The sequence below is a fragment of the Lampris incognitus genome, chromosome 14 (assembly GCF_029633865.1).
Source record: "Lampris incognitus isolate fLamInc1 chromosome 14, fLamInc1.hap2, whole genome shotgun sequence".
Lineage (NCBI taxonomy): Eukaryota > Metazoa > Chordata > Actinopteri > Lampriformes > Lampridae > Lampris > Lampris incognitus.
Genome location: NC_079224.1, coordinates 24,561,046 through 24,575,526, shown reverse-complemented (window position 1 = coordinate 24,575,526; position 14,481 = coordinate 24,561,046). Strand labels below are relative to the sequence as shown.

The following is a 14,481-nucleotide window of genomic DNA, read 5'->3' as shown; positions in this document are numbered from 1 at the left end:
GGAGAACAAGTGAGGAGACCGAGCTGAAGTAATTACACACACATCTGCACAAACTAAAAATATAGCAAAGAAAAACTGATGCGAAATCCATTGCATCCACTCACTGATCTATGTGCGGCTAGCCTTTTTCACACCAAAATCCTGGACTTTTCTGGATTTCAAATTCTGGGATGGTTGATTGGTGAGACTTCCTTCATAGAGGCACATCAATTCAAGCTTTTTCAGATACACACAATATTTTCAGTCTTTTTTTATTTTTGGACTTTCCCCCCCCTTTTCCCCCCAATTGTACTTGGCCAATTACCCCGCTCTTCCGAGCCATCCCGGTCGCTGCTCCACCCCCTCTGACAATCCAGAGAGGGCTGCAGATCACCACATGCCTCCTCCGAAACATGTGGAGTCGCCAGCCGCTTTTCACCTGACAGTGAGGAGTATTGCCAGGGGGATGTAGTGCCTGAGAGGATCACGCTATTCCCTCCAGTTCCCCCTCCCCCCTGAACAAATGCCCCGACCAACCAGAGGAGCTGCTAGTGCAGCAACCAGGACACATACCCACATCTGGCTTCTCACCTGCAGACACGGCCAATTGTGTCTGTAGTGGGCATTCGGGTGGCGTGGAGGTCTACTCCATTGTCTACCAACACGGGGATCACCAATTCGAATCCCTGTGTTACCTCCGACTTGGTCAGGCGTTCCTACAGACACAATTGGCCATGTCTGTGGGTGGGAAGCCGGATGTGGGTATGTGTCCTGGTTGCTGCACTAGCGCCTCCACTGGTCAGTCAGAGCACTTGTTTGGGGTGGAGGGGGAACTGGGGGGAATAGCGTGATCGTCCTACATGCTACATACCCCTGGCGAAACTCCTCAAAAGAAGCGGCTGGCGACTCCACATGTAACGCATGTGGTCATCTGCAGCCCTCCCTGGATCAGCAGAGGGGTGGAGCAACGACCAGGACGGCTCAGAAGAGGCAGATAATTGGCTGGATACGATTGGGGAGAAAAGCGGGGGGGGGGAAACGTTTGTGTCTGTAGGGATGCCCAACCAAGCCGGAAGTAACACGGAGATTCGAACCGGTGATCCCCATGTTGGTAGGCAACAGAATAGACCACCATGCCACCCGGACGCCCCCGTTACTTGCATGTTTAATGTAATGAGAGCAAAATGTAACAGATAAAACATGCAAATGCTGGATTCTTTGGGACCCTTTCACGTCGACACCAATCTAGAAAGATGCTGTGCCAATGTTCAAGAAGATGGCTGTTCCATAACCAAGATACACACACACACACACACACACACACACACACACACACACACACACACACACACACACACACACACATCAAAATGTCCACGCCATACAAATCTGCCTATTATATGAGGTAACAACACTGTAGTAGTACTACAGTAATGTGTGTAGTAGTACTACAGTAATGTGTGAGTGTACCTTTATTCTCTCGATGCTGGCCTCTATCCTGAGTTGTTGCACCGTCCTCCTGGCATGGGCTATGTTGTTGGAGCTTGGTGTCTTTGAAGACATCCTGGGCAAAATAGCACTGCGGAAAGACAGGGCAAGCAGCACAGCAGACATCATGGAGAAGCCCGACAGAGCAGTTTCCTTTGTCACTAAGTCGCACACAATTCTAGCCGAGGACACACAAAACATGTCAGCTGAACCTCACAGTTAACCATAAATGATGTATATTACAAATTCATTCACCTTTTTGGACGACTTTCAGGTTACGCTGTGCAGAGCAGAGGACAATCCTGCAAAAACAAGAAGACCTGCGTTTACACAGGCTCACAGTCATGGTATTGTTGTGTCCATGCAAATGTATTGTACTGTGACATCCCAAACAGCAAAGAAACACACATCTTTCAAAATAGGAAGCAGACGTGGTGACGACACTTTGCCTGCAGCTTGGCAAATTACTGAGAAACAAAAACTGATGAATCATATGAAACGAACCCGGGATACACGCACACCAAGTACGAGAACATGGTTCAGTATGTTAGCTTGTAGAGACAGGATGTTTTGTGACCACCTTTCTGTTATCAGTCCATGCCTGCTGACTGCCTGCCTGAGCCAGAGTAGTTTAAATTGGGATGGTGGGTCTATGTGTGTGTTGGGGGGTGGGGGGGTTAGCTCATAGCAGCAGTGCAAAAAAAGAGCAACTCCCGTGGTTAGTACGGGTCAACGACTCCTTTCCCCACACTTCCTCTTCCTGGCCACTTTGTTCCCAGAAGTGAAGTCAGAAAGGTTTCCCCATCTTTCCAGGCACCAACTACTCGCAACGCTAAGTCAACATGCCCTGCAGGCTCACCTACGTTTATACAGAGTGACATGCATGTAAGAAAAAAAAAGTTAAGTACTGGGATATGTTTAAAGAATCCAATTCAATAAGTGTAACTGGAATGTCAAGCGTCGGAGCCCATACTAAGTCGTGCAGGATAATTAGGTGAAAGGTACTCAACCATGTAAATGAGTCTGTTTTGCATAAAATGAAATCACTATTCAAACAAGGAAAGCAGCAATGGACTCATTTGCCAAACAAAAAAAAAACAAAAAAATCTTGAAAAATTAAATTGCCGTGTGTTGACACGCTTGCTTGGCATCAAACTATTCCAGATCTCAGTGCGATGTATTGAAGTGAGACAGCGACGGGAAGCTTCGGGGAGAGCAGCGTCTGAAGGCGGCAGTCAGCAGGAGTTTTATCTCCAGCTTCTAATTCCACTCTGTGGTAATCATTTACAGGCATGATGGGAACATGCCTGGGCATTTTCTACACTCGCTCATTACCCGTGACTCTCAGCCACGGCGCTCTTGCTTTTTTGACTTGCTTGAAGTCAAGGCTCGAAGGATAGAGGGTGGGTCCACTGATGTTGACTGCAGCTGCCTGTTTTTCCACTGTTAATGTAAAGTCCTCTGACACTGTAACTGAAACTTTGCAGATGAACTTGACTTGATTTCACTCGACCTCGCTATTTTCTTATATAAATTCTTACATCGCTTTCCTTCTCACACTCGCATGCAATAATGCATGCACCAATGCATGCATGCACGCATGCAAACACACACATGCACTAATGCACGCACACACGCACACACGTCATTCATAATACACAGTATTTCTTAAATTAAGGTAGCCATGTCCATCTTGACAATTGCAGATGTTGTGAAAATCACTGTATAAATCCGCCACTTCTGCAGCCTTTGCACCATGGTCTAAGGGTAGGATGTTGTGTTGCTGTAAAGCCCACTGAGGCAAATTTGTAATTTGTAATATTGGGCTATACAAATAAATTTGACTTGACTTGACTAATGCATGCATGCATGCATGCATGCACACACGCACACACACACACACACACACACACACACACACACACACACACACACACACACACACACACACACACACACACAGCTTATTCACATCTTATCTTGCCCTCATGCTTTCGGTTAGACCAGGGAACAGAAAACTGAATGAAAAGCTTCTCAGAAATGATTTTCCGTAGTAAACTGAATGACTCCTGGCCCTTCACTGACTCTATTGGCCTGTCTGTCTGTCATCTTATCTATTTCAGGCGGCTGCCCACTTCTTTCATTTAGTTCAGAAGTAAAAGCTGACCGTTGTTCAGCTGCCAAGTATAAAAGATGGGCCAAGCCTTGCTCATTTGCCCCGTACAAAATGATGAACAGTCCTACAAATATTTCCTTCAGCACATCACTACCTGCAAAAGCAAATAATAATATTTGCAGAGACAGGGTCAGCCTGGTCAAAACTGTGAGCTTTCATTTAATAACGCATGCCTCTGCAACAGAGGGAGCGGAATGAAGAGGCGGCACATAACCGCATGTTGACTGAGCATAGTGTAGAATCCCATACAGCAGAAACACAACTTGGACCTCATCTTAACAAAACGTTTGCTCGTTAGACTCCATGTACTTATTTTGTCAGATCTTGTTTGTCTGGCAGGATGTGGTCCCCTCACAATGCTTTTGATGCTACAGCTGGACCATGCAGGTCCTAATCTGCTTCCGGAATCAACAGAAAGAGAGGAATAGAGACGCTCCTCTCCGCCGGAAGGAGCGGAAAAAAAGGAAGGAAGATTCCCATTTGTTAACTTGTGCTTTGGCTTTACTGATTACAGACTTACTGATTAAAAGAGTTAGACTTCCATATAAGCATCCATAGTGCAAACGACCCAGTGACCTGAGAGACAGATATGAGAGGTTGTACAATGCAAACTAACAACTAATCAACAGTTGTTCAGAGGAAACCTTTCATTCCCAAATTAGTTTTAGGATGTTACTTTCAGGGACCGGATCAGAACCTGACTACAATAATGCACTCTATGATTGACTACATTGGCTGTCTAGCAGCAGCAGTCCCTAACAATGAGGGGTGTGTGTGTGTGTGTGTGTGTGTGTGTGTGTGTGTGTGTGTGTGTGTGTGTGTGTGTGTGTGTGTGTGTGTAGTGGGTGTCAGGGAACCATCACAGGTAGCAATAAAAAGGTACCAGGAAAACCAGTTCTTCTTTATGGGATCCAACCCTGGGTAATATTAGGACAAGAATCAATGACTGGACCTGGAAACTGAGCACGACAGTTCCTGTTCATAAATGACTCTTTTTTTACCGTGAAAGAGAAAGCATTATTGTCAATATCCAAGTTGGACTAAGAAAAAAAACCAGAACAAAATGATAACAATCCTTGCCCGCCAATATGGGGAGGCGCAGAGACCATACTCGAACCCGTGCAGGGATGTAGTGCTGCTGCTGACCCTGTGCACTAAGCTCCTGTGGTGGCGCACAAAAAGAAGAATTTTCCCCTCGGTCATCAAGAGCTTATCACAAAATGCGCAGTCAAGATGAATTAGCTGGCTTTATATAGCCTTGGGAGTGTACGGTAGGGTTTCAAACCCACGGGCTAACACAAATGATTTTTTCAAACAACCCATTATGAGTCAAGCAAGCTATGCAGCCTCTGTGATGTGATGCCAACTGTGACCCACACCAGCACCACTGGTCTAACTGAGAATCAATGGGAGGGCACACCCCACACCCACCCTTATGTCTCATGCATGAACACACACACACACACACACACACACACACACACACACACACACACACACACACACACACACACACACACACACAAACCACCATGCAGGAGTTGTGCAGAAATTACCTCAAAGGATCTGAGAGACCACCTCACTACAGTAACAGACCCCACTCAACTAGACCACCTACTGCACCACTTTACTGTACCATATGTACACACGCCACACACACAAAAGCCACCCACACACATGCCATTCATTAATGCTCAAAAGGGCCAAGTGCAAGCAACTATTATGAGTCACTGCCGTTAATGCTAAGATGAGAGAAAGTGTGTGTGTGAGTGCGTGCGTGCGTGCGTGCGTGCGTGCGTGTGTGTGTGTGTGTGTGTGTGAGCGAGCCAAAGTCCTCGCAATTTCAACCTTGCTGCTGACTGCTAATAGCAAGGTGTGATTGGGGTGAAAGGGAGAGACAGTGTGTGGTCCTAGAAAACAATCTCAACTGTGGTCTGTCTGAATGGGTCAGTCATCGTAACACCAAACGAGCACTTGCCAGGTCTGGAGGCAAACTCTCCTGCAGGGGATTTGTGTCAGCTGCACATGCATTCTAATAGATACTAGGTGCTGACAAGTCAACCAGGAGGAAGAGACGACTGCAGACTCGATAACACAATGAAAAGCGATTGTTTCGCTCTTCTTCTGGCATGCATTGTTTTCCCACTTGGCCACTAACCGCCGGTTTGTGTGAACGCTAGATATTCCAGCAGGGCGTACACTATAAAAAGCTCCCATATAAAGTTGCCTGCAGACACAAACAAGAAATTAAGTTTGCTCTAACATGGTGCCACGGTTGAATTAAAATCGATAGGCAAACATTTCGCTGACTGTGAAATGCATGAAAATATTCAGGGGCCAACATGAGACATTTCTGGCAGATAGCGACGCTAACAGCCGCCACTCTTTCTCATGGAGACTGACGGAGAACGGGTCCGGGAGAGGCAGCGCCTGGAGTCTAGACACACGTCTGCTGCTTTGAACCCGAGGAAGTTCAAAGACTTGAGCCGCAGCCACAACGCAGAATACTATTTTTTCCGCGTCTCTCAGACACAATCTTTTGTCATACACACACACACACACACACACACACACACACACACACACACACACACACACACACGAACACAGTAAAAGTAGGACTTTCCTAGTCTGTTGGCGAAGCTAAAAAGCAGCCTTGTCCCCCAACATACCCCCCCTCCCCTCACCGCCACCGCTCCAGGCAGTCAGCACTTTTACGGCCGAATGAGAAACGGTCCTGCTACCAGCGAACCAACGGCAACATGAGCCCGCACGGTGCCGCAGCTCTCAGATCAGATCAACCCTGCTGTGCGACGTGCTTACTGCTTTGCTATAAACACAGACTCGTCCTCACCTGGTCACCGTGCTTATCACAACCCAATAACACTCAGTCATCAGTCCTTCTGCTGAGCACGGTGGGATTTGGTGGGAGGAGAGCATAGCAGAGCTGGCTGTTGGTCTGCGGAAGAGAGGGCGAGCGAGGGAAAGGGAGGTTTGCTGACGGTGTGACCAAGTGCCTGCTGCTGAACTGTGAGAACCACCAAAGACTGTTCAGAAAGAGAGAGTGACATCACTCCTTTTCCCACCACACACACAAAAAAAGGAAGGAGACTGCGACTCTGAGTCGCTGCTTTGCCTTTCGTTTGCCAGGCAACCGTCGACATGCCATTGACCTGGGAGACATCATGACAGTTTTATTAACTCTGGGAAATTGGGTGCCTGGAGGCTTGAGAACCCTAAGCACAGGCAGAAAGTGCTGAGACAATAAACCGATGCAGACTACACCACCTGCAAAGCCTCTGCATGGGAAAGTTTAGTACGGCTCCATCAGCACTCAGGTTTACTGTTTACTGGCACAAATCAGTTCTAGGCGAGACGTCTGAGCAAATACAGGGGAGAGTAGTCCTGATTCTGACCAAATGAAGGGCGTCCGGGTAGCGTAGCCGTTTATTCCTTCGCCCACCAACACGGGGATCGACGGTTCGAATCCCCGTGTTACCTTCGGCTTGGTCGGGCGTCCCTACAGACACAATTGGCCGTATCTGCGTGTGGGAAGCCGGATGTGAGTATGTGTCCTGGTCGCTACACAAGCGCCTCCTCTGGTCGGTTGGGGTGAAACATAATGAGACATAAAAGTACCACCAAATCAACTACATTTAGATGATAGACCTTAGCCGACCCAGATGTTGTTGTTGGTTATACAGTGCAAGTCCCAGTAGGCTTAACACTTCATGGTCTGCTTGGATGCATCTTGCAGTTTAGCTATTTTAGTTTTAGTAAATATAAGCTTTGTTTGTGCAAACGTGCAATACAACTCAAGAAAGCAGTGCATGACAGCAATAAGAAAGACAAGGACCAAGCTAATCAGCTGCATACAAACACAAACTGCAGCAGAGAGCACACAGCAGAGGGAGGCAGGGTCCTAGATCAAGTTTTCTTAAGGGGGTATGAAGAGGGGCAGCACCGCCCTAGTGTGGCAGATATGGCCACTGAGATAACTGAGGCTAGTAGGACTCCTCCCTAGTCACTGTCAGCAGCATACTCAGTATTGACAGAATACTGGGAAATGTAGTGTAAACATGCTGGGAAATGTCGAGCCTGATATATCATCTCTGTGAAGATGTCTGTGTAACCATTCATTTTGAGTTACCTCTGCATCATACTAAAAACAAACACACAAAACCTTCACTTGAACTTCAACACATATTGGCTCCCAGTGGGTCTTACACACAATCCTGCAAGTTGTTACCTAAGCAAGCAGGAAAATCCAGCAGGTCAAACTGTAGCACAGAAGTACATTGTCTAGACAGAAGACTAGTGGAGGAACTAGACCAAAGTGAATTCAATTCACTCATTTCAAAGCTTCCAATCCTAAATTACCACATAATTACTGTCATCACTTTGTTTTACGAGAAGTGATGAGGTGAGAGTTAAGAGGTTTGCTAGTAGTCTGGCAAGATTTTTTTGCCAAATAAAAACTGCTGCCAGTCCAACTAAGTAGAACTTGCAGCAAAACCCATCTTTTTCTTGAAGCACATTAGATAATAAACTATGCACACCCAGAAGATAACAGGCCAAGAGGACCAATTCGTATCTTCAAATGTGATGATATTCTGAACAAGATTAGGAAAGAACATCACGGCACTGCACAGACAGTAGCTAATAGTGGCACAGGGCTGAAGAGAAGCATATAGTATGTCAGGGTACAGCAGGCTGATAGATAATGGTGATGAGATCAGGGGACTATAAGGCCTGACTACGTGTGGACTAAGCAGAATGAGTAACAGTTATGACATTCTGCTGCCACCTTGACTGACTAGCATGTAGTGTCAAAGTCAACTCAGTTACTGTACTACACGCTCATACTATTGCCTAATTATTTTAGTGTTGGTGCAATGCAGATTGTTCTCAATGTTAGGATGTTAAGAAACTCATCTTCCTCCTTTCATCCTTTCCCATTTGCTTTGAGGGATCAACATATGTGAGCAATTTCACATCCAAATACAGGCACAAACACCACCCCTACCTTCTTAACCTAAGTGCATGTGTAGGTCTAATGGCTATAACTCACATGTGAATGGAAATTGAGGAGAATGGTTTTAAGGACACCAGAATTTAGTACAGTGGAAACCGCTAATAATGATCACTGTTATAACGATCAGTCGCGTGTACTGATCAAACATCACTGGACACAACACATCCTGGATGGATGTGATCACTTTAAGTGGTTTCCACTGTATTGCACTTCTCCTGGATCACCACCTTGCCATGGTGGGGAAGCTTGACTGTATCAATGATCCCAAGAGCTATGCCGTCCGGAGCTTGGCTTCTGGTAGGATCACCCAAGGCAGATAGGTCAAGGGGGAGGTTCCAGATGAAGCGCGATCCAACAAAGACCTCAACTGCGGAACTGGCGGAAGATGTCTCCAGGTCACAATGACAGTGAAGGCGGATGAAGGCTGCAACAGAGGGTGGTTCCCAATCGTCTTGGTTCTCCATGCCATTTGACTCTGGCCACCCCCTGCCAAGGACTGTGTGGTGGCTGCAGGCACATCAGCCACTCCACATAAAAAGCTGTCACACGCAGGCATCCTCCCATTATGTGGCTCCAGGATCGGCCTCTACCCCCAACTGAAGACCCAGAAGGACCCAAAGGGAGGACAGTCATACTCGACCCCAAGTGACCACCAATGATGATGATGAGTGAACTTGGGCCTAATTCAGTATCGTCGATAGGAGGCATCTAATTGATAACCCGAGTGACATAAGCACCCTCACCCTCCCAATTTCCTCTCAGGGATGAATAAAGTATTCTGATTCTGATTCTGATTCCAACTTTCCCTAAAAAAAAAAAAAAAAAAATCTTAAAGGTTTCAATGCTGGCACTCCTTCCGTTTTCAATAGTTCAATGATTTTCAGTTCACAAGGAATACGTCTGAAGTGTTGGCAATTAAGCCAGGATTTCTTGGCAGGACACTCAAAACACTGGTCATGATGAAGGGGATTTTCAGCAGTCTGCGTAAGCTGTCTGATTCACAGTGCAGTGTGGGCCATGGAAATTTACAATGGAAGGGTCCAGGGGAATCCAGTTAAAAATAGCCCTTGTGATGTCATCATGTCACCTGATGGATTTAGTATTCTGCCTCATAGCAGAGGAATTTTCCTTAATGGGAAACAGAAATTCAGATCATGTGATTGAGAGAAAGAAAAGTAAATGACACAAAAAGGCGAGAGGTTAAAGATTAACTATATTGAACGTCTTGGCCTCGCCCTTTCATTGGTGCAACTGTCAACTGATCATCTCACATTCTTTCCATAGGTGCGTCACAGAAGAAACGACACAACTTTATTTAACCATTATGGGCAATGAGATTTGAGATCAAGATGAGATCATAAAATCTTCTGATGCCTTTCCCACCTTTACACACAGGATGTCAGGCATATTCCTACACCATTAGGCAGAAATAAAAGAGAACAGCCATCATCATAATAAGGCCAGATTTCAGTCTCCTAAGAGCCAGTGCTAAAAATAGCAACCTGGAGTTAGTTTTAGCTACATGCTACCCCCCACGGTAGTACACAGACGTTGCGATGCATGCCAGCTGAGTAGCCCCCAGATAGCAGGTTTCCTTTTCAGTTTCCACTGAGGTGCCAAGGAGCTTCTGGTCCCCCAGTAATGGCCCATTATCACGCCCGGAGCTGCCCAAAACAAACAGAGGCCTACGGCAGATAATGCCCTTCAGACGTCACTGCAGACGCACAGAGGTTGGTTGACATGCAGGAGCCACGGCTGACCCAAACAGACAGGCTGCTGGGCCATGTCTTTCTGCACTGCTCCTCAGAAAACAAACAGCATTGTTGTGAGAAAGAACAAAAAGGGAAGCTTTGGTACAGAGAAAACGAGGTTAGCTGAGAATGATGCCGGGAAGGCGTGAAGGGGGTAGAGCATTCTGAGAGTGCATGCATGTGTGTGTGACAGAGAGGGAGATAGAAATAAATAAAGAGAGAGAGAGGGAGAGAGAGAGAAAGAGAGAGTTCAACAAGAACGTGCAAACTATGCAGCTGTGTGTATGTTGCGATTGGTCCCCTGCCAAAAATCTGCTGCTGGCGACAGGAACGCTGTAAAACTTAAAGCTATTGTGAGCGTCCCAACCACCCTCTTTCTCGCCTCCCTCCCATGTCTGAATGCTACTATTCATGACGAAGGCAGAGAGATCCCATACAATGGTTCCCCATCTCTGGCCTGACACTGCCCGGCCTATATGGAACAATAAACAAACCTAAGTCTGTCTTTCCGGCCCCTGCTCTCCGCGTTGGCCCTGCTGCATGTAGATTACCACTGCAGAAAGGAGTTAAGTGGCATTCAGATGAACGAAGGTCAACTATGTACGCAAGCTAATCTGGCCACCTACTCCTCCTCTTTCCTTCCGGGGTGGGGTTGGGAAAATGTGTGTGGGGGGGGGGGCAGAATACGGAGCACAAAGGTAAAGAGAACAACGAACAATATGGGTGGAAATTCTGATATGGAGGTGGTGGTGTTAGGGAGGGGCAGCAAGGCACGGGTAGTGTAACAGCTCAGATGTCACAAGGTACGTTGGACGACACAGCAAAGGTTGTAAAAAGAGTTTGTTTAACAAGAGGAAATAAGATTAGCAGGAAGATGAAATTGGCTGGACTGGATTTTGTCTTTGCGTGTGTTTGTGTTTGCGTGCATGTCCGGGCATGGGCGGCACAGGCCACGATCTGCACAGCAAAACAAGCGCTTGGAGCACGGTGCACCGAGTGTTCATCAAAATGCAACAAAATAACACGCACATTTGTCTTTATCGGTATTTCAATATGCACAAATTGTTGTGTACCGTGCTCCTAATAACGAGCATACGTAAGGTCAGAGGTAAAGACGGTGATCAGATTTCAAACACTTCTCTACCAGATATGCTTCCTATATTTAATGACACACGGGGAGCTTTTCTGACAGATCTTCATGAATCCTCCAAGTCCAGCATTCACAACACTGGTCAGTGCACGAATAAACAGACAGGAGAGGAAGAGGTAACAACAACTTGCTCACTTCTGAAATCAACAGTAGGCATCAACCCTGGAAAAGGACAAAGAGAATGTAGGTCACATTACTCACAGGGAGGAGGCAGACAGAGACAGACAAAGGTGAACGAAAGTGTGATTAAGCACCAGTAAACATGCATGTCGCCGCATTTACTAAGCATTAATCAATGTCCTCTGACTAAGATTTGTATCATCGTATTGGAGCCGCATGTTTGAAATCGGAGAGCATGCGAGAAGTGAGGCCCCGTCCAGTGCTTTGTTCAGGAAGATATGTGTCTGCAAACTCCTGACCTCTGTCCCTACAGGTCAGAGTTCAACTGGCTAACATAGCCAAATTGGGTATCATCCTCTTCTTCTGTTTTTCGCCCCCCTCATGCGGACACTGAGCAGTTTCCCGTTTATATGTATCACCTCTCTGTTCAGAAGGGGAAGCACGGGGGGCTGCGGATATGCAGCACGGCGAATACCAGAGAACCCATGTCCAAAACACATGGGGTGAGTGTGTGTGTGTGTGTGCGTGTGTGTGTGTGTGAGACGATTCTGAGAGTAACAAGCCCTCTACATGAACAACACACTTTTCATCTACCCGTGACACTTCTGCAATGAGTGGGTTCAAATTCAATGTTTCCCAGCCAAACACTTGATACCACAGGTGAATATGAGAAGTGGGTAACGCGAGGAGCCGGGTTGCTCTTGAAAAGACGGCAGCATGTTACTCGGTGACAGAATCTGAGGCAAAGTGTCCATCTGTTGTGTTGGCTTTTGTGCTCCGCACGCTGATACAACTCATTTACAGGAGGGTAAGCCGCCAATGCACCACGGTAAAAAAAACAAACAAAAAAAACAACAACAAAGAACCCCAAGACACCCCATCTGTTCAGCCTTTCTTCAGCCAATCAAAATAGTTCTGCAGGAAGAGACAGACGTCTTTGAGAGTGAGCGATGATGCAGAGAAGTAGTCTCATAGTCTCTTTATCTTAAGTAGTGATCACAAATAAACAGAACACACTCATATTCATATTCATCAATGCGTGCACGAGGATGGTACAGTTTTTAAATGTGATGCCACTGAGAAAATCCTGAGGGGGAAATTCAGAGGGACTTGCCATTTTTTCTGGATTTTTACCCAAAAAAAAGCGTGGCTGGTCGAACAAAGAACTGGACTTTACACCCTCTCTGTAGCAACTGTCAACATGCTTGAAGAACTACAGTGCATCCAAGTTGATTTATGAATGCAATACACAGCCTGGGCTTTTAAATTTCCATGATGTTTGCATTTGGATAAGATTCACCATGGTGTTGCCTCGCCATTATTGGTGTCTCCTAGCATCACATCTGATTGAGTCCATGCAGGACAAGCTACACACTATTGAAGCCAAGCCAAACACTTCATAGAAGAACATGACATTGGCAAAGGCCAAGATTTTTTTTTTCTCCCCATTTGTACTTCACCTATTACCCTGCTCTTCCGAGCCGTCCTGGTTGTTGCTCCACACCCTCTGCCAATCTGGGGAGGGCTGCAGACTACCACGTGCCTCCTCTGACACACGTGGAGCCGCTTCTTTTCACCTGACAGTGAGGAGTTTCGCCAGGGGGATGTAGCACGTGGGAGGCTCATACTATTCCCCCCAGTCCCCCCCCCCCCAAACAGGCATCCCAACCAACCAAAGGAAGTGCTAGTGCAGCGACCAGGACACATACCCACATCCGGCTTCCCACCCGCAGACACGGCAAATTGTGTCTGTAGGGATGCCCGACCAAAGTCGGAGGTAACACAGGGATTCGAACCAGCGATCCTCATTTTGGTAGGCAGCAGAATAGACTACACTACCCAGACGCCCTGAAAAGGCCTAGATTTAATGTCTGTCATACCTTGTTTTATCTTCTATAAATGATATAAATATATGTAGAGACTGTTCTGAGTAGAGAAGGCCCGCCAGCTACGTTTATGAAGTTTTACGTGGTAAATGCGCCTGTTAAGGGTGCAGTGGACCTTGCTAAGCACTAGGGACATTTCAACACTCCTGCACTGAAAAAGACAGCATACTACATAACAAAAAGTCATGTAAACATCAGATGCAACGACATGTGATCCACTCATGCCGTTTGAGACACGTGCATGCACACAATTCATATTAACAGCAACCAACATAGCCCAGATGAGTTTCCACTCCCCAGAAGCAGAGCAGCACCATAAAGTCTTGTGATTACATTCCCTCAGTGCCGTGCGACTGACTGAATAATTACTTTATGACAGGTTTGAAGGTCTGCGCTGATGGGAAAGTGGGAAGGTGATCAGGCCAAGATCAACAAGGACAAGATCAACAAGGAAAAGAAGAACGCCAAAATCAAGATCTTAATCACCGAACCTCATGTCACTCAGATTAAGGTCAAAGAATGCTGATCAACTGTTTTCTTTAACCCATCACATAGCCATACATTTGTTTTATGACCTATCTGAAGTACTTGAGTTTTGCCGCATAATAAGGGCAATGGAGATAGAGTCAGGTAAAACAGGATATTCATGTGGCGTGCAACTGTGTGGAATGGAGAGGAAGTAATGCCAACGCATCAGGGAACTTGTCCAAAATCTCCACATCATTCCTCATGTTGCACGTACATTCCTTGGTTGGGGGGGGGCAGTTGTGCCGGTGAATCATTCTACTTTTGGTTTTGCTGTTTACGTGTATTAAGAGTTAGGTGGAAGAGGGAGAGTGCAGAGAAGCAAAACAGGAGACTTGACCGACCCTACCCACCGCCAATCACCCTGCATC

The 14,481-nt window shown here is 46.5% G+C and overlaps 1 protein-coding gene across 2 annotated transcripts in view; it reads right to left on the bottom strand.

The window, feature by feature from the left end:
• The window catches only part of gng12a (guanine nucleotide binding protein (G protein), gamma 12a), a 39,660-nt gene that overhangs the window by 4,773 nt on the left and 20,406 nt on the right, over window positions 1–14,481 (bottom strand). Inside the window, exons 1-3 of one of the 2 annotated variants that reach the window (XM_056293222.1) lie at window positions 1,972–2,064; window positions 1,723–1,769; window positions 1,450–1,558 (exon numbers count right to left, since the gene is read on the bottom strand). In XM_056293222.1, the coding sequence (XP_056149197.1) occupies window positions 1,450–1,542 (93 nt within the window). In that variant the 5' untranslated portion in view covers window positions 1,543–1,558; window positions 1,723–1,769; window positions 1,972–2,064. Of the gene's footprint in view, window positions 1–1,449; window positions 1,559–1,722; window positions 1,770–1,971; window positions 2,065–14,481 lie in introns of those variants that run through there. The other variant, XM_056293221.1, reaches the window with a different exon arrangement.